This window comes from Anser brachyrhynchus (assembly GCF_964034855.1).
Source record: "Anser brachyrhynchus genome assembly, chromosome: 1".
Classification (NCBI taxonomy): domain Eukaryota; kingdom Metazoa; phylum Chordata; class Aves; order Anseriformes; family Anatidae; genus Anser; species Anser brachyrhynchus.
Window position 1 is genome coordinate 54,027,477 of NC_137694.1, and position 22,335 is coordinate 54,049,811.

Genomic DNA, 22,335 nt, shown 5'->3' on the forward strand with positions numbered 1-22,335 from the left:
CCCTCATGGTTCTTCTATGCTCCAGTATAACTCTAACTGCCTTTTTTTGCAATTTTAGTCTTTTTTGCCCAAATGACAACTGAGATAGCAAGCACTTTTCATTCCTAGGCCCAGCAGGGAAGTAACTCAACTCCAAGAGTTATACACTCTGCACCGAACGCCAGTTTGACAGCTGAGATACTGATCAGCAAGTTCTGGCTGCTTCTTTATTGGTTCATACACCAATGGGTTGCGTTAGGATTCTAGTGTTTCATACTCAACTTTAAAAAAAGCAAACATTAAATTGAACTAGGGAGCTCAACCTCAAGAGTTCTAAGGCACAAAAGTTACCTTAAAGTGTTTTTTTTAGCAAGTTACTAAGATCAAGAGACTGAACCCCAAGGAAGCGGAAAAAACAATGTAAAATTTGAAGCAGTGAGAAACACAAGCTATACTCACAAGAGCGATTTTGTTTCACAAACAAGAATACATATGCAAGAAAAAAACAGTAAGACAATGTTGTATGTCTTCCCCCAGTCAATTTAAACTTTCAGAATAATGAGGCAAACACGTTCAGCTGTTGCTCTCCTAGAACATTAGGCACTAGTGCTAAACTCAAGCCAGGGAGTCTAATGTTAGTGCTTGTAAACTTGTAAAATTTATAAAAGCTTGGGTCATCCACTCTGCCCACCACTCACCTCCCCCTTCTTCGTGCCCTGCTGCTGTAACAGTGCTGGAGGGACAGGGGGAGTGACAGGGCTACTACGGCAACATCAGGAGCATTGCATGTGTTCGTGTAAGAGCACAAGAACCCAAACAACTGGGGCTTTCTAAGCACTATCACACGTAGTATGTTTAAGAGCTGCTTTTCTCTCCCAAAAGCATCAGAGAGTACTAGCAGGAAAACAACCCTCACGGTGAATTCACACTGAGAAGAGACCCAGGGAACCAACCCCAAGAGCAGGGATGGGACCCGAGAGCAAAGGTCACTTTGGATAAGGAGCTCCTTTTCATTTCCTCTACTAACAGGGTTTGAAGGGTGAAGAGCAGATGTGCAGCTTATCAACAGAGAGAGCAACAGCCCAGCCCTCTTCTCCACACCAGTCCTTTCAGGAGTTGAAGTGCATTGCACGTTGACTCAGAGCATGAATTCGCACTGGGTATGACAGCTGCAAGACCTTTAACAGGGCAGCATCTGAGCACTGCACACTGCTCCACTTTGGTCTGCTACAACATTTGCTGGAGACAGTCTTCGTTCTACTTACCATGTTCGGCATTCCTGCCCCAGGAACTGGCTTCTTGTCCATTGGAAACTGCGGTAGGCTATTTTGCAGTCCGGCTTTATTCTGCATCTGAGGTCCAAGACTACTGGCTCCAATCTGCTGCCCAGTATTCTGACTGTATGGCTGACCATAAGGACTGGGATTGCTCATCATTCCCATCTAGGGATTAAAATGGCAAGATGTTCAAGTAAGATAATGTAGTTCACAACTCAAAAGGCAAATGAACACTTCAGAGAAGCAAGAATGATCAAAGCCATGAAACAACTGCAACGCAATACTGATCCACATGCTTCCCTTGTTCCCTTCTTGTGCACGTATCCACATCCACCACACATTAACTCCTCTACCTCAGGGATCCTATAAACAGAGTAAGATCAATTTATCAACTTTGACGTCAAGTCTGGTCAGAACTGGCCTGATTCTTTCTTTACTATTAAGATTTTATTCAACGGATTTCTCATTCCAGCTTTCTCAATCACAAATCTGCACCATGGACTACGTAACTCAAGTCTGGAAGAATTCTTCTGCTCCCTTCATCTGTGTACAGTCCACAAGGGGACAAATGTCCCCTTCATACATATCAGCAAGGCTTATCCCAAATACCTCCTACCCAACTGTCAGCACTCCCACAGCTCCCCTCCATAGGGTTGCAATAATGCACACCTGCATGCGCAGCACACCACAGTTTCAATTCAAGAATACAGGCACAGGTAACCCCACGATCACGCAGTCACAGGATCTTGTTTGCAGTGAGCAGTGCTCAAGGTGAAAGGAGATGGCAGGAAGGAACGCTGCTAACCAAATGAAGCTATTGAACCATTCATCTATAGGGGAAGTAGATTCGTGTTTCATATGAGCTATATGTTGCTTTCTGCAATGTGCCTCTCCTCTTTGCATATTCAACAGTTTTAGCCTACCAGAATCTATGGTTTAGTGCCTTGGAGTGCTCCAGAATCCGAAGAACAGTTAGGATCTATCAACCTTGCCAATGAAGTTGTTTCTTTAACTTTTTCCATTCGATTCCTATCTATTTTTTATGGAAAATTTGGCCTTCTAAGACCAAAACAACTAGCGATAGAGGACCAGGAGTATTTGAGATTTTTGTTAAGATTACCATGCTCTCACCATTACTCAGTCAGGATCCTCAAAGAGCCATAACTCACAAAAATAAAGCCCAAAAATACTTGAAAGAAATGTACGTTTCAGTTCAGATTAGCATTTGACTCAATGTTCAGTCTATTTGACACTTTTTGGTTGAAGTTTGGGCATTTTCTTGGATCCGAAGAAGTATACACAAGCTCCTAACGCAGGTTTCTTTCCTATCACTCCTCTATTTGCTCTCAGATGCTCTTCCTGTAGCGGAAGCACCCTGGTTCTGCTCCTCACCAAGCCTCTCCAATGTACACAGAAAAGTAATCCATAAGTCCAGAGATTACTTGCGATTAGCCAGAAGTTTTCCTTCCGCAGGTTGTAACTTCTGCCAATCCTTTACAACGGCCTTCAACTTGCATTTACGAATAAAGCAGGATCAAACCTATGCTACAGGAAACAGGGCACAAACCTCACTGAAAATCCTGCCACTTTAGATATCTAAGTGAATTTCCTTGAGGACAACCCCCCTCTTGCCCCACAAGCGATAACCACGATTACACAGCAGTAATTCACTGGAGAGTAATGAAAAAAGTCCCTACATGTGGCAGACAAATTGCGCAATGAGGAGGAAGAACTAAAAACACTTCCTTTGTCTTGTTCGGCGCTGCCACCGTCATGTCTCCACTACAATGAATACACACATGGACATCAGTCACGCAGCTGCTGCCAGAAATGAGGCAGTTAAGAAGACTTCAGCCCTTCCTGCCTCCCCCCAGAAGACCAATAAGGGCTCTCTTCCGTGCAAGTTGGATAGAGAAGAAAAATGTTGAGAGCCAAACGCACAGGTAACTTTGGGGACACTTTCCCCACTGTCACTCCTGCCTCTAATTGACCAACAGGTTCAAGAGTCAGTGGAGGACTGACAGTGGGAATTACTTCCTTAGGAAAACAAGGCGGGGGGGTTCCTGGAAAGACAGCCTGATCCCTTTGGTTCCAGAAAGGGTGAAATCGGGAATGTCTCAAGGAATGGACATTTCTAAGCAAAGTTTTTAGTTAATTGAATTCATGTTCATAGTTAGCTGTTACCAGCCTTGAAGAAAACTAACCAGCCAATTCAGATTTGAAGGTTGAAAGGCACATTTTTACACCCTGATGCCACAGGGGAGAAAAAAAGAAATCAATATGCTCATCTTCATTCAGCAAGCTGGGACTTACATTGATACCCAAGCACTCAGAACAAGCATGGCCTGATGAGCCAGCTCTGTCCTGACAACAAGAGTAAGACAAACCCGGACTTACAAGAGCACCTTTGCTATGTCACTGGCAAGCGGAGCTTTCTGATGAAACACAGGGACGAGGTTTGACCATGCCAGTCAACCTTTGTACCCGCAGTACGGCTGGACACAAGCTGTAGGCGAAGCACCTGGCTTTTTCAAACGTGCTGCTCGGGCTGACACAACATGAAGACCTCTGATGCTTTCTCAAGCGTGAGCTGAGCCTTTAACATTGTTTGGGGTACATAATCAGCCCCCCTAAAGTAAAGCCGCCTCCATGGCAGAAATGCTGGGCCCCACCCTCCCTAGGGCTGAGAACCACCATCCGCCCCCCAAAGGGGACTTGCTCCCCCCACCCCATCCTCTGGGAGCTGGCAGCAGACCAGGTACCCCACTCAGCCCAGCTGACCCCAGGAACCCTGTCCCAGCCCACAGAGGCAGCAAATACCAGCAAAGCACTGGCCAGGATGGAGAGCAGGCACAGCAAACTGACCCTAAAATCCACATGCAAGCGTCACCTCGGAAGGGTGCTTAAGTTCATCAGTTGGAAGTGACCAGTAAGACTGACATACAGTTCACCAGATTAGTGGCCTGCTGGGCTTGAGGGGTAAATACACCATCAAGTGCAGAAGCACCAGCCAAGGAAAGGTGGTATCAGTGCCATTTAAGTACAAGGCTTCATCTGAAATACCATGCAAAACCCTACGTGGCTGAATCACAGCTCAGAGGCAGCAAGTGCAACCTCTGCTCGCTCCTTCCTGGCCCACCTCCTTCCACTGCTCTTCCCATTTTCTTCTTCATTCGCCCCACCTGTTGTTTTCCTCCTCACCTCAGAGCCTGGAGTTGCTTTCATCACGTACACAAGGACTCACACATAAAGAAGAGCAGACAAAGGTACATCACAGTAAAAGAGAAGAGAAATAAAGGGCAACGAAGCGAAAGATGTCACTTATTAGCCATGTGTCGTCAATCTCAAATGCTTATTCCTGCCGCACAGAGTTGAGAACAACTCTGCTCGATTTTCCTGCCCCCAGCTGAAGCAGGGGCTGGTGGAAGACGTACACCTCTCATCATGTCAAGGGCACGGATGAGAGGAGTTGAAGAAACATCCAAGTTCCCAAGCAAGAGCTCTATCAGGTAAGGCTGTTCACAGCTCCCCCATTACCAATCTGACCAGGACAACTCCAGAGGTAGAGGAAACTCCCCGCTGCTTTGTTCTAATGCCTCAAAACGGATGCATCTTCAGCTTGGACAAGGGTCAAGTAACCAACAACTTTGCTTCTAATTTTACTGTCGGTGCCACGGAGCACAAACCCTGCCAGAGGAGGAATACCTGTTAGAGCTGTGCACGCAGACATGACAAATCTTCTACTGTTGCCCTGTCAATGAGGCAATTGCTTTTAGAGCTTAGTATTTGGAAGACAGCTAGGTATCAGCAACTGTATTGAGCAGTGACCAATTTAAAGATTTGCAAAGGTAATTGTAAGCATGGAGAACGGAAGAAATAGAATGAAGATATGATAAGATTGATCCAAATAATCCAACATTTGCAGCATCAGCTGTGCCTCTCCGTTGAGGTAACTGCAGTACATGCACTAGGTTAAGCCTACATGAACGCAGTCTTTCCACATACATGTGTCCACAGGTAGAAATTAACTTCCCTAAAGCAGGAAGTCACCTTTAGCAGTTCTCTTCTAGAATTTAGGAACAACAAAACTCTGCCAGTGATACCTGCTGCATTCTTATCAAGGACTGCTAAAGATTGTTTGCATTTGACTGAGCTATGTTTTAAGATACCTACTGCAAGACGAGCATTCTTGCACTGTCATCCCTGCAAGAAACTCCCCTACCCACCCCAGAAACAAGTCCTTACTGCTCCCTTTCTTCCCCAAACGCATTCCTCCCATGCGCTGGGATAAAGTGAGCAATTATCCATTTTTCACACCTTGGTTCACCTCCGGACCACAATGTGCAGCTACACTCCCAACGGATTAGTACTTGATCGTAGGGTACACTTGGGGCCCAGAATCTAAACACCGTGCGTATACCTAGATGTTGAATCAAATGGTTCTTGCAAGTGATATGTAGAAGGTCAGTGTTCTTGGTTCTTTATAACATGAAATGAACACTACACTGAACATGCTAACACTAATAAGCTTTTTTCATTTTCTTTACCTAAATTTACTATTTGAGGATGTCCTCGTTTTCCAGTTCTGCAATTCTGAGCAAGACTGACATTTCTTGCTGTTTTATTTAAAGGAAGGTATGGAGAGTCCCAATAATTATGTTCCTGTTTGTAAAATATTACAACTTATTTTTCTTAACAGAATTGCTAAGCATTGGTAAAGCACAATAGTATCTCCATTACAATAGCAGAGAAATCTATATATATTCACATTACACAATAAGCCAAATGACAAAATTAACACTGGAGCTCTAAATGTTTCAAGTAATTTCATGAGAGTAAAATAATCACATAGCAAAGGTTGTAATTTCCCTGCTAATCTGAATTGCCTTCACGTCCATTTCATCGAGTAACAGAGCATTTCTTAGATCAGCAGGACACTCCATCTACATGACCTGAAGGTCAGATGAATTTATTCGCTTTAAGATCACAGAAACACACCCACCAACTCGTACGCAAAATCCTCTCTCCCTCTAACAAGAGGCTGGACAATAAGCCTGGGAACTCCAGGCAGAACCCAGCTGAACCGCTGAAGAGCCACACGAAGGTTTTAACTACATATACGTATTTCCAAATGAAGAATGGTTCAAGACAGGAAACATGAATTTGTTCTTAACTTACTGCGGAGCTTGAATTTGCTGTTTACACTTAAATTAGTCAAAGCTGTAAGGCTATCCAGTAAAATAAGAAGCCTGAAAAACGCTTAAACACTGAAAGAATCAAAGTATTACAAGCAGTTTCCAAAAACCTATTTTAAGAGGACAGACATTCCTGTTACACTTTACATGCACACAAGCAAGCACACAAAACAAAAAGCTATTCAAGAAAGCTAAACTTGTTACAATTCCTTTCCTCTCCAGAATTTCCTTTTAGGCTAAACCTCCACAGGTATTTTTAAGCTGACTCTGGTACCAAAGCAGGGCCCACACCCTCCTCGGAGCAGCAACACCCTCTCCTTTAACACATTCCCTCCCTAATATCAGGGCTTGCTCTCCCGTCAGCCAATATGAAGTGGATCGTGAAATTAATTCAAATTATTGTTTTAAATGACCAGGTGAGTTTCAAGCCTGCATTAGCTTCTCGATACAATGTCATGTATCTGGTATAGAGATGGTCTGCAGACAACTGCTTCTTCCCATCTCAGTGTACCTTGCATTATACTTAACATACAGCATTAGACCCCAAGACAAGTGGCAGAATACCGTGATTCGAATTTATGCATACCTGGTGACCCCAAACCAATCAGTTACACAGACATTTGGGATCTCCAGGCTTAAAAAGGTAACATTCACGGCTAGACAACCAGGGAACTCTGAGCCTGATGTGCAAAGCAAGTGTTCCACTGCTGCCAGCCAATCTTTCAGGAGGAAAATGCTTCAGCAACTCCACAGGACCACAGAACAAAGCAGAAACATTACCAGTTTTGCTGTCCAAATCGAATACCCACTTCAAGCTCATCTGTACCATTAGGAGAGCATAACATCCTCCTTCCCAATTAGTTAACATCCCAGCATACATAAGCTATTCGCCTGTAAAAACCATGGCTGACAACACATCTGTTTTACTGAAAGCCAATTCACAGAGGCAACCCTCGCTTCACCTAAAGAGGCTGACTTTGGCAAGCTAACACGATGCAGTTGAACAGAACCGGAGCGCCTGCTTTGCTATTTCTCCCCTCCTGCCGGAGGACAGCTCTTGAATAATGCACACTTCTGCAGCGATGAAGGAAGCGCACGAAAGTTATTACACAAACTCCCACGTTAGCAGCAACACAGGGCTAAAATTACCAATTAAAAAAAAAAGCTGGCTTTTGCAAACAACTCCTCGGGGTCCTCTGTTTTCCTCTACTTTTTGAAGATTTGTAGGTGGGGGGGAAAAAACAAAAGCAGATGGGTGGAGGGAGAGAAAACGGTCAGACATGACTGTTGTCAGATCCTGCTAACTCGGCTGCACGAAGCGAAAGCCAGGCTGCCTGCCAGCAGCCAAACCAATGGAAGACGTTCTGGAATTTCAGCCTCCATTTCAGACCGTTCCTTCGCATCCGGCGGTTTGAACTGCTCCGCGCGGGCTGCGCCCGCTACGCTTACGCGACCGGGCTCGAGGCTTTTTTCTCGACAAGTAAAGAACTCGAAGCTTTGGTTTTCATTTTTTAACCAGTCTGGGATTATGAGCTAAAAAGCAGAAGTTCTGTATTTGGTGGGGAGGCTCCCAAAAAGCACAAAACACTGCTTATTTTAGATATACAGCACACTCCGGAGTTTGAGAAAGCCAGGAAGACAATTTAGTTTTGAAGCATATCAAAAGCCAAAAACTCAATTTGTGGCCTTTATTTCTCCTAGATAAGAGGAGGGTTTTTGTTTGTTTAATAATTTAAACCCTTACTTTAGCTTTGAGGATAAGGATAATAAGGATGACGATGTGGCATTTCACCAAATTCTTATTACATCAATTTTTGACCTCTTTCTAAAGACCAAAGTAATTTTTTTCAGAGCCAATAAGCAACGAATTATCTAATTCCAATACAAAAATACCTCCAAGTAGTTACTTACTTCTTTCCAATATGAACTGTATACAGATTTTTCTACTGTAGCAATCAAACTTTTCAACATCTTATTTATCAGGCAGGAATGTTTGTTATGAACAGGTTGCAAAATCAACTCATCGCTAGGCATACATATCAGAACCGTGGTTAGCAGCACGCTGAGCCCAAGCAACCAGCTAAGACCAGAAAAGCTTGTAACTAATAATGTTCACAAGACACTAGCATCATTTTACTTAATACATAGCAAAATCATTAACACAGCGTTAATTTTCACTTGTTTCAAATACATTTATAGACTGTGTTAGTTACAATTACAAGCCCTCCAAGCAGATGCATTTTGGTCACTCCAAGATGAATCTATTCAGGTGTTACACAGCACCTTAGAAAAAACTTTCCACTCATTAACCAATGAACAAAAAATCCACCTAAAGTGAACTGAAATACCTAGATACTTTCCAGGCTTTTTATCAAAATACCAAAAACTTGAGATGAAACACTCGCTTGTTTCCCTACTCTAGGAAACCTGCTTGTCTAATTTTTTTCTTTCATGCATACCCCCTTGTTAACTTCTCTCATCTTTTCAGAGCAACCTACCACAACTTTATGCCAATCTCCTAAACAATAAAAGCACATCCAACTCCCTCACCAACAGAAAACCTTTTTCTTCTTTCTATTTACTCTCCAATAGACAAAATCTTTCTGAATTTTAAACCTAGAACTGGGTGCCAATAGCCTTAAACAACCCTACAGTTGTCTCTGGGTATTTATACAAGCATTCTTTCTCCAATAACTCAAGTATTTCTCAAGGCCAATGACACACGTTTTAACACACACTACACATCAGTCCATTCAGACCTGCATTTGCCTCTTCTCATCTGCTCCAGCATAAACCAATACACAACACATCTCAGACAAAAGATGTTCTTACTAAGTGTCACACAGAGAAGTGCCAAACTTCTAAAAGATCCTGATACATTCCCATCACACTCACCACGTTAGATGGGAAAACACATTTGTGGACAAAGGCATAAAGGACTAAATGCTACCAAGTTAAGTTTTCCGTGTTGTTGATAACCTATACTCTCACAGGACTTAAAAGAAAAAAGATGGCTACTCTAGAAATACTCTTGCTTGTTGAGCAAGACCCAATTTTTGCCTCTCATCACTTAAACTTTAGCATTACATAAACAATTAAGGGTCTTGGATCCTGTGGTAAAGAGACAAAAAACCCTATTCTATAGTATCCCTACTGCAGGGGAACATTGTTCTACAGGATCCCTACTGCAGAGGGATCTGCCTCACAAAATAAAGGCCAAGAAGGAAGATAAATCAAGCCCAGCTTGCCTTGCTTACCTTGTTCATGGCTCCGGGCTGCGGCCCCCTCAGTGCGGTCTGCCCTCCCATCTGCGGAGAGCCTTGTTGCAGCGTCTCAGCCAACAAGTTGCCAGCACTTGCCATTCCTGGGTTTGGGTAGGGCATATTAGGTCGCCCTCTGCCTGCTCCAATCGAACCGTTCATGACTTGCCCCTGCATCATCCCCTGCCCGTTGCCTGCTGCCAACATCCCAGGATTCATGCCAGCATTCATCCCTGTGTTCATTCCCATGCCAGGCTGGTTAACTGGACTGTTTACTGTTGGCATCATTCCTGCTGCAGACTGGGCTGAAGGACCCTGGTTTGGTCCGCTTGTAGCCATCGCCATGCTGGGAGAAGTCAGCCCAGCCTGCGCCATGGGGCTTTTCACCATGCTGTTCAACATCCCCATCCCAGGGCTGTTCTGTTGCGTTTGACCGGCCATGCCCTGGCCAGGGCCACCAACCCCCATGTTGAGGTTTGGGGAGCTACCAGCCCGTAAGAGTTCGGACAGCTGCTTGTGTTTAGAGGCAGCATCTTGTGCCAGGCCGAGGCTGGTCTGCAGCTGATTAATGTCACCGCCGTTGCTGAGTCCCAGTTCGGTGGAGCTGATCAGTTCATCTGGCAAGTCGTGTTCCAGATCAAAGAGTGATCCAAAATCTGAAAAATAAAAGAAACGATACATGAGGTCAGTGCAATCTGCAGTATCTTGAAGAATCTTGCTTATTAATTTCCATTTATTTCATTTAACTATCAAAATCTCATTTTTCCAGCAGAACTCCTCTACCGGTCATTATTGAAAACTATCCCAATTCGTCATCATAAGCGTAATTTCTAAACTTTACAAAAGTATGAATTGGAGGCAACCATTCTACTTCACTTTTCTACAACAGTATACACTAAATATCACTAGGTATCTCAGAACGTGATCTCCCAACTTGTGAAATTTGAAGGGGAAGGCGAAAAAAGAAATATTAAAATCTCAGAATTCACCAATGGAATTAGACAACTATTAAGAAGAGTTGATGCTAAAAGTACTGTTTTTTGATTTTTGACTTTCACTGAAGTGTCACTTCCAGAAGAGACAACAAATACAGTTAATACTGTTTTCAGAAAATGCCTATTATTTACAAAAATAATAAAATTAGTAGCTTTCTTCTTGTTTGGTAGTGGTTGTTTTTGTTTTAATTTTCCACATCCAGTCATTCCCAGCACAGAACTGCAAAATTAAATTGAATTTCATGGAACAGAAAGTATTTTCCCCACAACAAGCATAGTCAGAAAACAATTTAAGTAACCCTCCTGGCCATGAAGTTGTGAAAAAACTTTACGATGGGGGAAAAAAAAAAAATGAATTTTTTCTCTTGAACAAGAACACATTCAGAGTAATCTCCAAGGTAATTAAATGGCAAAAGATTGCTATTACACAGTACCATCAATTTGATCAAGCAAACAAGAAGTTTTATGTCTGTAGAAGTAGCATGCACCTTGATCTGTGTATTTTATCTATAGCAGCTAAAACAAAAATAATCTAGAAAGTTTGTGGCCAAAAGCCAAGCTATTGTGTGATGTAGCCACTCATAACAGCTAGGGTATAGAGCTCAGTATTTAGAATTTGAGAAAACACAGTAAATGATTTCTTTTATCTTAACTTTTAGAACAGCGCAGCATCACTTCTGCCAGAAAGGTCATTTCATGGATGCTCTGCAGGATCTATTACAATGCATTTTCAAAACCTTCAGATCTAGACAATGACTTAAAATACTACTCATTTCAGCAACTGCAAAAAAGGAAGTGTCAATTACAGTGAATTTCACAGAGGCTGGCAAGATGACTTGTTCCAAATATTTATGGAAGAGACTACAGTTAAACCGCACCTAAGTAAGAAAAGCTGATCAGCATCAGAAATCTGTTCAAAATGTTTCACACAATAGCGTAAGTAGCCAAGCAGCTAAACTCCAATACTAATAGAGGAGTTTTGTTATTTGTTTTTTATAAAACACAATTTCATAATTGTTATAAGATCGGGACTTTTAAGAACTCTAAACATACGATACAAGGTTGACAAGAATGCAGGTATACCAAGAGATTTCATGACATCATTTACATACTACTCACTAATGTGAAGCACCAGAAGAAGAAGAGTTTCCAAATAACTATGTTTTAGACTATTAATATAGAATGGGTTAGCTGATTTTAAGGGAAACCTTGTGCTAAAAGTTATGTTTTGCAGTAGATACTAAGGATTCATCTTTTAATTACATCTCCAGTACTTTTCAACATGATTGATGCTTGTTGAAGATTCAGAAGTGAGGGAAGAAGCAGAAGAATAAAGTTTTGTCCAAGTTCTCCTACATTTAGGATAATGAATTTAGAGTTTGGGGCTGGTACGCCTACCTCAAAACATACACCCCCCAAAACGCAAAGCGTTAGCTTAAGAATTAAATATTGATGCATGTGGGAAAAGCCACAGTAGGAGAGACCCTCAAGATCAAGATAATGAAGAAAGACGTCAAAAAAAAAAACAGTACATGACAGTTTAAAATGGCTTCAACATGCAAACTAAGATGCCTTCAATGAGCATTTTAATGTGCCTGTTAGGATGCCTTTAAACAGACAAGCGTTGAAGTAATGTAATTCGGAAAAGAGTCTGGCAAAGTAACCTGACAAAGAGCTCACAACTGAGGGAGTGAAAAATAAGACCAGCAATTCTCAAGTTAGTCTGCTGTCCAGAAAAATTTCTCCTAGATGAACAACACTGAAAATTTCAGCGTCCAACATATACCCCATATACCCCATACCTACAGCAAAACCATACTGGAAGCACACAGCAGCCTCCCACCTCTGAACTGGGTAACGCTTGTTCCAGCAAAGCTGCTCCAACAGCTCAAAAGGCAGCTTTGTGACTGGCTGCAGATGGACAAGAACTCCTGCTTCCAGGACAGAGTCAGCCCCAAAACAAAAATCCCCTCTTTGCCTCCACTGAGACCAGACCTTTGCATATAAAGCCATTCACAAAACCACCTGGAAAATGGTCAGCGATCATCTGAATATATGAGCTACTTGTTTTTTCAAACTACCACTGCACATTTACTCAGATTTGTTTAAATGGTTTCAGATATAACACTACAAAAGGGCAGTGCAATTCTTGTTTTGAAAGACTGAAAGATTTGCTCATCTTTCTTCCCAAGGAAATATTAATCTGCTTCTATGAAGACCTCATTCTTTCAGCATTCCTTCTCGTCAAACAAGGGGACACTTCCAGCTGCAAAGCTCACTCGCTCAAGTCCACCTCGAATATCCTGGTACAAGCAAACAGAGCTCCTCGGCAAGTTCATTCTGTGCAACGAAACTAACATGCTAAGACCATCAATCCAAGAGAAGACGCAGTACAAGACACCATAAATGATTCCTAGCACCTACAAGGCAAAATCAAAACCCATTAATACCAGTGAAACACCACTCTGGTGCAAGTTTGCCTTCCCCTGCCTTTTTTTTTTTTTTAATCTTTACTAAAACACAAACTTCCAAGTCTTCTCCAGCCAGCAAATTAAAAAAACAACAAAACCAGAAAAAGGTTCTGTTGTCTGGTCAACTACGAAATCCCACTCCTAGTCGGCTGCCAGGAGGCAGAAGATTTCAGGTATGAGACTGAAACACGAACAGTCTCATAAGACCATGCGGAACAATAGGACTTTGTGCGCATACAGCACGAGCTCCAATCCGTTTCACAGCCCTTTACATTCTCTGCACACCCTAAAGCCCACTGTAGAGAGACCTACCTACGGCCAATCCAAACATTGACAAAGCTGGGCCAGACAGCTCGGAGCACGTGAAAATAATGGTAAATACAGTCACATGAAAGCCAACGGAATAGCTTAAGACAGAGGTGATAAATATCCAGAGAACTGAGCGACTTTCCAGTACACTAAACACACTTGCCATCTTTTTCATTAAGGATACACAGGACGATTTCTAAGAAAGCAAAGCTTCTTAGTGGGAAGTGGAAGGAAACAGATTAGCATTGCAAAGGTTTGTCTACCTGATTCACAGTCCCTAGAGATCGTGGGGTATAACCACAGACCAAGAGCTGGGATAGAACAGAACGCCATTAACTGACCCAAGAGCTCATCAGAAACATCCAGTAGTAAGTGTTGAAACTAGATTTTGATCTCAGAATAGTGACACAGATTGCACATTATGCTATTAATGGTATTTTTGTGTATTTCTTTCCACAAGATGAAACAGGCTGCTCCTGCCAGGTAAGATCACAAGGAAAGAGACCGAAGACAACATCCATAAGACAACATGCAAGTAGGTAATAGCAAAGTGTTAACCTGAGGTGGTCTCAGCATGCAAAGGCATGCAATACTTCCCCTCAGGAACCATACCACCTGCGAACCTTTACACAAGCCTATTCTGTAGCCCAGAAAGTGGCTCAGCTCGCCACAACTGCATCAAATCTGTCATGAGAAGAAGGTGGGTCAGGAGACAGCAGATGGAGCAGGTCTTTCAATGGCACTCCAGTTAGACTGGATCAACTAACTGGAACTTCACCCTGAACTGCAAGGAAGTCACCTCAAAAACTGGTGCGTTAGCTTTCCGTGTCTACTGGGAATTCTTTTCTCAGTTTTGGACCCTACAAACATCTGCCTTCTTAGTAACTTGCCTTTGATGGTGCCTGATCTGCAAGATGCAAGGAGACCGCTGGCCTGGGTTAGAAACGCCAGCAAAGCCTTGAAATCAGTACAGATTCAGAGAGGGCAATCAAAACCCTTAAGTGATTAAGAAATCAGTGCCCTATCAAGCAATCAGATTTCAGATGAGTCACAAAATGCGTATTTCAAGCTAGTTTTACTGCAAGAGCTTCTGGTGGCCCCAGTGATAACTGTTGTCAAAGCACGCAAGGCAAGGTAGAGATTTCCAACAAAAATGCTTACAATGCAGGGAGAATATAATCCAATACTGACTAACTAGCAAAGAAATTCACACGTGGGTTTCAAATTGCACACACTAGTTTCTCTTGCATGCTTTCTAGCCTCATAGTTTTCTCATTTCTGGCTTCAGACAGACTTTTATTCCCCTTTCAGAACAAAACAGGCATTGCTGTTAAAATGAAGATTACCTGGCTCTAACAAACAGAAAGCTAACATTATTCATTGCAGCCTAAAAGCTTGCTTATGTGCTACAATATAGCCCAGAAGACTTTACTCTCATGTGCACTGCGTGATCAGCCACGAAATTGAAGCACTGGAGGAGTTGGTGTATCTGAAGAAACAGCATCACATGTGAACAGCAGTGCCTGGAGAACCCTTCATGCCGGTCACGTAAGAAAGACAAGAGCTTACTCCTGTGCTTACGTCGGTGCTGAGCTTATCGGTAGGTGCGAGACTTCCAGTTCCTGTCCCTGCACCTCTTACGTTCTACTCTGAACACAGACACAGCAAGTTAGAAAGCTGCTGAACAGCCACCTTTCTGCACAAGTGTTTCTGGGCTCCAGAAACCTATCAGTGGGTCAAATTAAACCACAGTCGCTAAGTGCACAATGAAATAAGGGGATGAGGCTTAATACAGGACGCTGAATACAACGGGTGCATGTGACAGGGTCAACAGGAGCTGCAGGTGATGCAGGACTACACAGAAAACGTGATACCTTTGCTGGGCTTTCAGACAGAGCTCAACAACACGCTGCTGAGCTCAGCATCTTCCCCACACAGCGAGATCAAAGCTATCCAGGATCGAACAGGGTTTAGATGTTAACAGAGAAAGTGCCCAGAGGATACAACCAATACCCCAGAGTAACCAGCTACTCAGGTCTGCAGTCAAGCACCAGCATTACAGGCCCTAAAATACCCTTTAAAAAAAAAAAAGGCAGAGCAGGACAAGGAGCCACATCCTCACAAGACAACTCTCAGGCATCCATGAAAACACAGGAGCAAAGGTGAAGCGCAGATACGTAACAAAGTGCTACTAAAAGAAAATCATCAATTCCCACGGCATCAGCAATGGCAGAAAATTAAGCTAGTCATGTTCAGGCAACTGCAGTGGGGAAGAAACATGCTAAGAAAGAGGCAAAATCTCTCAAGATTCCTACCAAGTGGGCGTGAGAGAGTTTTGCTGTATTTTGGAGAACAGATTTACTCTTACGATTAAAGCCCTTTAAAGAGGAGGCTTTTCACATAGATGCTCTGTGAAGCCACAATTACCCAACGGTAACAAGAACTCTGCCAAGCTATTTTCCCTACCTGAAACTGTACAGTTAGTTTTAATTAATCTATTAGCTCGATGCAAGACAAAAGAGGAAACATTCAGGCATCAGCCACAGAAATTTAAGGTCTAGATTGACTGCTTCCACAACCCTAGGACATCAGCCCCTGTATAACCCTGATCACCACACGCTGCCGAAGTGGAGGTGTGACGCAGGCCTTCTCAGTTGCTCTTGCATAAGCAGGAGTGAATTCTTATTCTGCATTACGGCGCTCCGGTAACAAGGTCTTCGGCATCAGACTATTTTTAATTCTGTTCTCTGCAAGAAAGTGGGGAAGCACTGCCTCCTCCTTCCTTCCTGCTAATCCAGAAAAGACCTGAATTTGCTCACCACATCAAGAAACTTGATAACTTGAAGACAGACCACAAACAATACTAGCAGAAAATACAGCTGAAAACGGAGGCACGCTACTCATTCTGAGAGGGAGCTCAGAACCCCTGGACGACAGCAGATGCAAAGGCACAAAACACGTTTGCAAGTCATGCTAGCGCACAACTTCAGGCACAGATCTTTAAAAACAGCCTGTTGATCTAATTCCTCATCTCAAACGCATGTGATTTCATTATTAGTTCTAACAACCGAGTATAAACATAAGAATTTTGCAAGCATAAAAAAATCACTCTAAAGAAGCAGCCACTTATTGCTCAACTTCTAACAAAGGCTATTGGAGGACCGCACTCATTCTTCATTTTTTTGAAGCTATCCTAATCTCTGCTCAAACACTGCGTCAAACACATCAACTCCTTCTTAAGAAGAAAGTCCCAGTTTTGCTCAGGAACATAATCTGCAAGTTTAACTCATACCAAGCTCGTATCAACAGAAAGACCAATTTGCATTGACTCTGGATAAAGTGGGTTTTGCCACTTCAGAAGCAAACTGCATTTATAACAAGCTTTTCTTTTTCATTCAAAGTTCTTTGAGTACTAAAGAGAGATACAGATGACTGCAGTTCACCGCTGAAAAAAAGTGAGATTTATGATACCAAAATACGGATTTCGTTCTAGGAAAATGGAAGGAGTACAATCACACAGAAGAGACATTACTTAAGGTGGAAGTTCTTCCTGCAAAGCCTATTCACACTTGTATGAAACACAACGGTCCCAGTCTTGCTGCCACTGATGACCCGAACAAGATGAAGTTTTGGCATTGTAATTCCAAGATGCTGAAGTCACACAGTTAATCATTTACTTGTGAACATGTTATTTGCATAAATCTCATTGTGCTGCCTTTTACTTTAAAGTCTCTCAATTGGTGTTCTTATTCCCAAGAGTATCCTGCCTTGGGACGCCGCTGAAATTCCCCCAAGACCACATTAAGCTACCTACTGTTGGTCTGTGAGAGCACTAAGCAGTAAGAATGGGATTTCAGTTGGGAGACTGATAAATGATGGACCACAGAATTCCAGAAAGCAAAAGTGCCTTATTGATCTGCAGATTTTGGAAGTTGCTGGTTTGCTTCACTAGCGGGCAAAAAAATGGGTGCACACAGATAGGAAGGGAACACATCTGTGTGCCCACACAGACCGAATCAATTTCAGAAGTGATTACAAATCAGTTTCAAGAAAAGAATGAAGCTCACTTCACTGTCAAGTTAACAACAACTTTGAAATAATGCATACTGCGTATACGATCACCAAAAAGCAGAGTTTTCTGAATACTACTGACTTGAGTTCCTTCAACATCACTCCTGAGTAAAACAACAAAAGCAATATTAAATTATCTATATAGAAGTCAGTAGATCAGACTTCATCTTGAACCGGTAGCCCACCAGAGCTCCCAAAGTGACATCCAGGAATACACAAAAGGCAGTTTAGCTTCAGCAAGCCATAGCCAGCATCTTGCCAGAATTTTACTTACGTGAACTCTATCATTAGATTCTTTTTGTTCATTAACACAGTGAGAGTACATTTTAAGAGAGATTATCTATTCACTTGTTTCTGGGAGTTCCACAAAGCAAGAACCAGTAACTCATTTGTCTTAGGAATGTCTCTGTAGAAGAATCACCATGCCTCTCCTGGCCCTCATGCCTCCGCAAGCAAACAGACACAGTTCCAAATTCGACTTGCTTCTTATGGAGATGCAGGAATAGGCGCAGTGCAGAGCTGTTTTGCACCATCAGTTGGAAGAGAGCAACAAGTTTCTCCACCTCATATTACAATCACCAATAACAGAAAATCACCTGCACAGCTTCTGAAGATCCTGTACCCAACTTTTACTTTTCTCTGTGAAAATCCAGGTTTAGACCACAATTTCATACCCACGATTTCCTGTAAGCGCAGCTGACAGCCAGCTAAGCCAAGAGTTACTTAGGACTGGAGCACAGAATTTAACATTTCTTTTTCTAATTTTCTTCAAAAAGGTTCTGTAAGTAAGCATGCATGAGGATGAAAATAACATGTCAGGTTTTCACAGAACTTTAAACACATTCGCATGCCAATCCATTTTAAGGAAACTTGCTGATATTTAGGAGGAGAACAAAACCAGTTTGTCAGATACATCGCTTACCAGCCAGGGAGAGGATTTCTGTGAATTGCCCTAGATGGAGTTGTACTTGAAGCTCTACAAATTCAATGTAACTACAGATGTTTTGTCAGTGGGTACAACCACATGCAGGGACAGATGTATCTTACTTCAGCCTGCTGCTACAGTTTAAGTAGAGAAAGAAAATCCAATGCCTTGGAGGCAGGTGTGCATTGTTTATCTGTCAGTGAAAACTGCGCAGCATAACTACTCCATTTGTCAAATCTAAGGGACTCCTCGCCAAACCCTCTCAGAGGGGGCACTAGTTAGGGTGATGAGAAAGGTTAAAGTAATGTCATTACAGTGTTAGAACAAGCATAGGAAGCTGCTTTAGCAGGAACAGCCTAAGTGACACACTGAGGTGACACTGGAGAAAAAATAGAAATCCAGCAGCCTATGAAGAAGATGGAAAAAATACCCAATAAACCATACCAAATTAAAATTTAGTAATAAAGTCACCGTGTCAAAGTTATAAAGGTACAAGAAAACTATTTCTACAGCAAAAGCTCTGCATTAATCACCAGGATCTCAAGAAATGCACATTCTCAAAAAGCATACATCAAGCCCTCGAATCCACTACACCCTCCCCAGACAAATACTGCTTGTTTTGCCAATACAGAACTGACCTGTACTAAATCCTAATGCTGCTCTGGAAATGTTGGGAAGTGATACAAAAAAACAGTATTTTGTTTGTTTTGTGCTGTTTGTGGTTTTTGTTGGTTGAATCTAGGATTTCTATTCCCAAATCTAGGATTTGTATTCCCAAATTCAGCAACAAAGCTCTTCCCTGCAATATCAAACTTGTGAATTTGTGTTTTTAGATCGCAACTCTCAACTCATTTTCTAGTCTCAAAGGTTTTATCTGTAGGTAAGCGCTCAAAATTCAGTTTTGCATCACAGTACGGATGGTCCCTGAGTTGCAGCAGTATTCTTTAAAAGTAGATGTACCTTTCTAACCCTGCACAAAGGAAGTACATACCTACGTCCAACACACACAGCTCGCTCAAAGTGGTGAAAGAAACAGAGGTGTAGCAATTTGGAGGTCTAGAAGGTTCAAAAGCCTGTAAGACGTTCTTTTAAAAGTTACTCAGCACCATGAGAATGATCAGTTTGCAAGGTATTTGAAACATCTTATTCTGAATAAGATGTTTCTTGGACAACCTAGGAAACTCCAAGGCAGAGACACCCATTTGCCATCACTGGCAAATGCGGCATCTGCTATTGGCTTAAAGTTCATCTACTGCAACACCTGATTTACAGTACGCCATCCTACAAACCCTATTTTAATGCATCTTATATAATAACAATACTTGGAAAACAGTTTAAAAGTGGCTCACAACAAGAAGAGATAGAAATACTTAACTGATGGCTGCAAATTGAATGTGGCTAACAACTTGGTCTTAAACAGTAGTCAGAAAACAGACTTGTAAAAAGTATTTGAAAGATGTATATGCAAACGCTAAGAAAAAAAGCTTCCACAGCAGACTGAAAACAGAGTTGAAAGCCTTATAAGTGCCTCTGGAAAAGGCAGTGAGACCAGATTAATAAGATTCATTTCAAGCAAAGAAGCAGCCTGATAACACTTAAAACAAATGACAGATGAGAATCAGTCAAAAATTATACCACTCCAGATGAGATTTAAAAAAAATAAAAATAAAAAAACAAGATTTAGAACTTTGATGTAAGGAAGAGTAAAGTTTTAAAGGTCAACAGTAGTGCCAAAAAAAAAAACAGAAAAGAACATGCAACTTTTATTTAAGATGGGTACTGGAACAGAGACTGGAGATGTGCTATTACTCAGAAAAACACAACTTTTGGATACAGTAAACTGAAGGAACTTAAGGCACATCACAAACACTGAGTGATCTCTGATCTAACACACATATCAACTAATTGTAGAAAAGTGACTTCCAATATTAGGGTAAACCAGAAACACTAAGCATTTAAAATCCTATTTTAGGATCTAGCAACCAAAAGACATGATACCACACAGCCATGCTAGAGCACAGAGTATATTCCAGCTTTATTCCTTGATCAAAGAACAGCTCAGAATCCACAGCCCAAAAAGTTTTCCTAGTCTGCAGAATACGTGTTATTTCTAAGGCCGGGGGGGATGAAGACAATTCATAAAAGAAGTCATAAAAGACGACTAAACTCGCCCCTACCAGCACACGTGGGTCTACACGAACCACGTAGGAATCCGTATGTGGCAATTTCAGCCCACCTGCATCACTGCAGGAAAAATCGAGGGGCTCGGAAATAAAATGCCCAAAATAAAATCACTGGTTTAAAGTATCCAGCTAAAAACTTATCTTTAGGAAAGGCTTCCGCTCACTTACTCAAGGAGATAATTTTCCAGGATGCGCTGAAATTATTCTGTTATAGTGACAGAAAACAAACTAGTGTACACAATGAATTTGCTAATACAACGTCTAAAAAGAGGCTTCTGAGGCTGGATGCAACGAACCAAAACAGTGTTTCCATTTCGATCAATACTTACATCCCTCTCACCACACTAGTACAGGAAAGCAGCTAGCACAGGGTCACAAATTCTCATCCTATACTAAGAATACTGTACCAATAAAAGGTGACGCTACTGTAAAGGTCTTAATATCTGAACAAAAATACATGTATAACTACCATTATTTTTTTCATCTAATTGAGTTTAGTATATTCCAAACCCAGAACATCAGTATCATCCATGTCTACAATGAAAACGTGGGTAAATTAGAGACTCAACTTAGTGTCCAGTATAAATACTCCTAACACCTACAAGTTTGGGAATAAGTTAACTGAAGCCAGACATTACTTTTAGATACCTAACAAGCTAAAACTGTATTTCACCCAAAGAACTCGGTCAAAAAGTTAACAGCAAGAGAAACACACTGAGAGATCCACTACATACATGTGCTGGGAAAAGTTTCCTTAACTTTGCAAGTTTCTTACCTCTCTCTCCCTGCACATTGATAGTGTGAATCTAACACTAAGTTTAAAAAGATCGCTGCAGAAACTACATTAGCACCGCATTTCTGATTTCCTATAATTAGCTCAGGAGGGGGGGGACAATACCAGTTCTCTAGTGTGAAAGTTGCTTGCGCTATTTCAAAGCGAATTTAAAGAGCAGATAGGTTAAAAATGTAAACTTCAAAGCTGTTTCCCACAACAGTAGAAGCGAGAGAAAAATCAGTCATTCAAGCAGCAACTGAAAAACGCAACCCTTAAAATACGTTTATTGGTTCAGCAGGTTTTATTTTATTTAATCAGAAAAACAGGTACGTGGAAGCGTCCCAAATGCAGGTAAAGAATTGTCAACAAAGAGTCCTTAAGAGTAAAAATCCTTCAATAGTTTTCTGTAGCATATATGAAGCATTTGCAGCACTATAGACCTCTGCATAGCTACCAGGTGATGACGATCTCAACGACTTCAAAAAATTTATTCCATTTTGTGTGCCGTCACACCTGAATCTCTCTGAAACTGACCAATAACCCCTAGTGTCTCACCATAAATATACAAAGTTCATTTATTAAACTGCTCAGCAAGCTATTAAAATTAACTAGATATTCTGTGAAAATCTGCACCTGTTCAACTGAAATAGATTCACATTATCCAAACTTTACCTGATCATAAATGCCTCAACTTTGATATGTCCATTTATCTCAACTAAAACAAGCCTTCAGGTATCGAAACTTGCCTCAGAAACATTTATTTCACCTCCCTAAACAGAACAAGATCGCCACTGCCAAGGCAAAGTAAAAATGGTTACTACCATTAAGTACTGGTTTCCAAGTGTAGTATAAAAAAACCAACTAGCTCCAGCTAAAGAGCAGCCTCTTCAGCCTT

At 41.8% G+C, this 22,335-nt stretch overlaps 1 protein-coding gene across 3 annotated transcripts in view; it reads right to left on the reverse strand.

The window, feature by feature from the left end:
- Nucleotides 1–22,335, reverse strand: part of EP300 (EP300 lysine acetyltransferase) — a 66,094-nt gene that overhangs the window by 38,131 nt on the left and 5,628 nt on the right. For all 3 annotated transcript variants that reach the window (XM_080575394.1, XM_080575393.1, XM_080575392.1), the window contains 2 exons: nucleotides 9,709–10,367; nucleotides 1,245–1,421 (listed from right to left, as the gene is read on the reverse strand). In XM_080575394.1, the coding sequence (XP_080431520.1) occupies nucleotides 1,245–1,421; nucleotides 9,709–10,179 (648 nt within the window). In that variant the 5' untranslated portion in view covers nucleotides 10,180–10,367. The remainder of the gene's footprint in view (nucleotides 1–1,244; nucleotides 1,422–9,708; nucleotides 10,368–22,335) is intronic.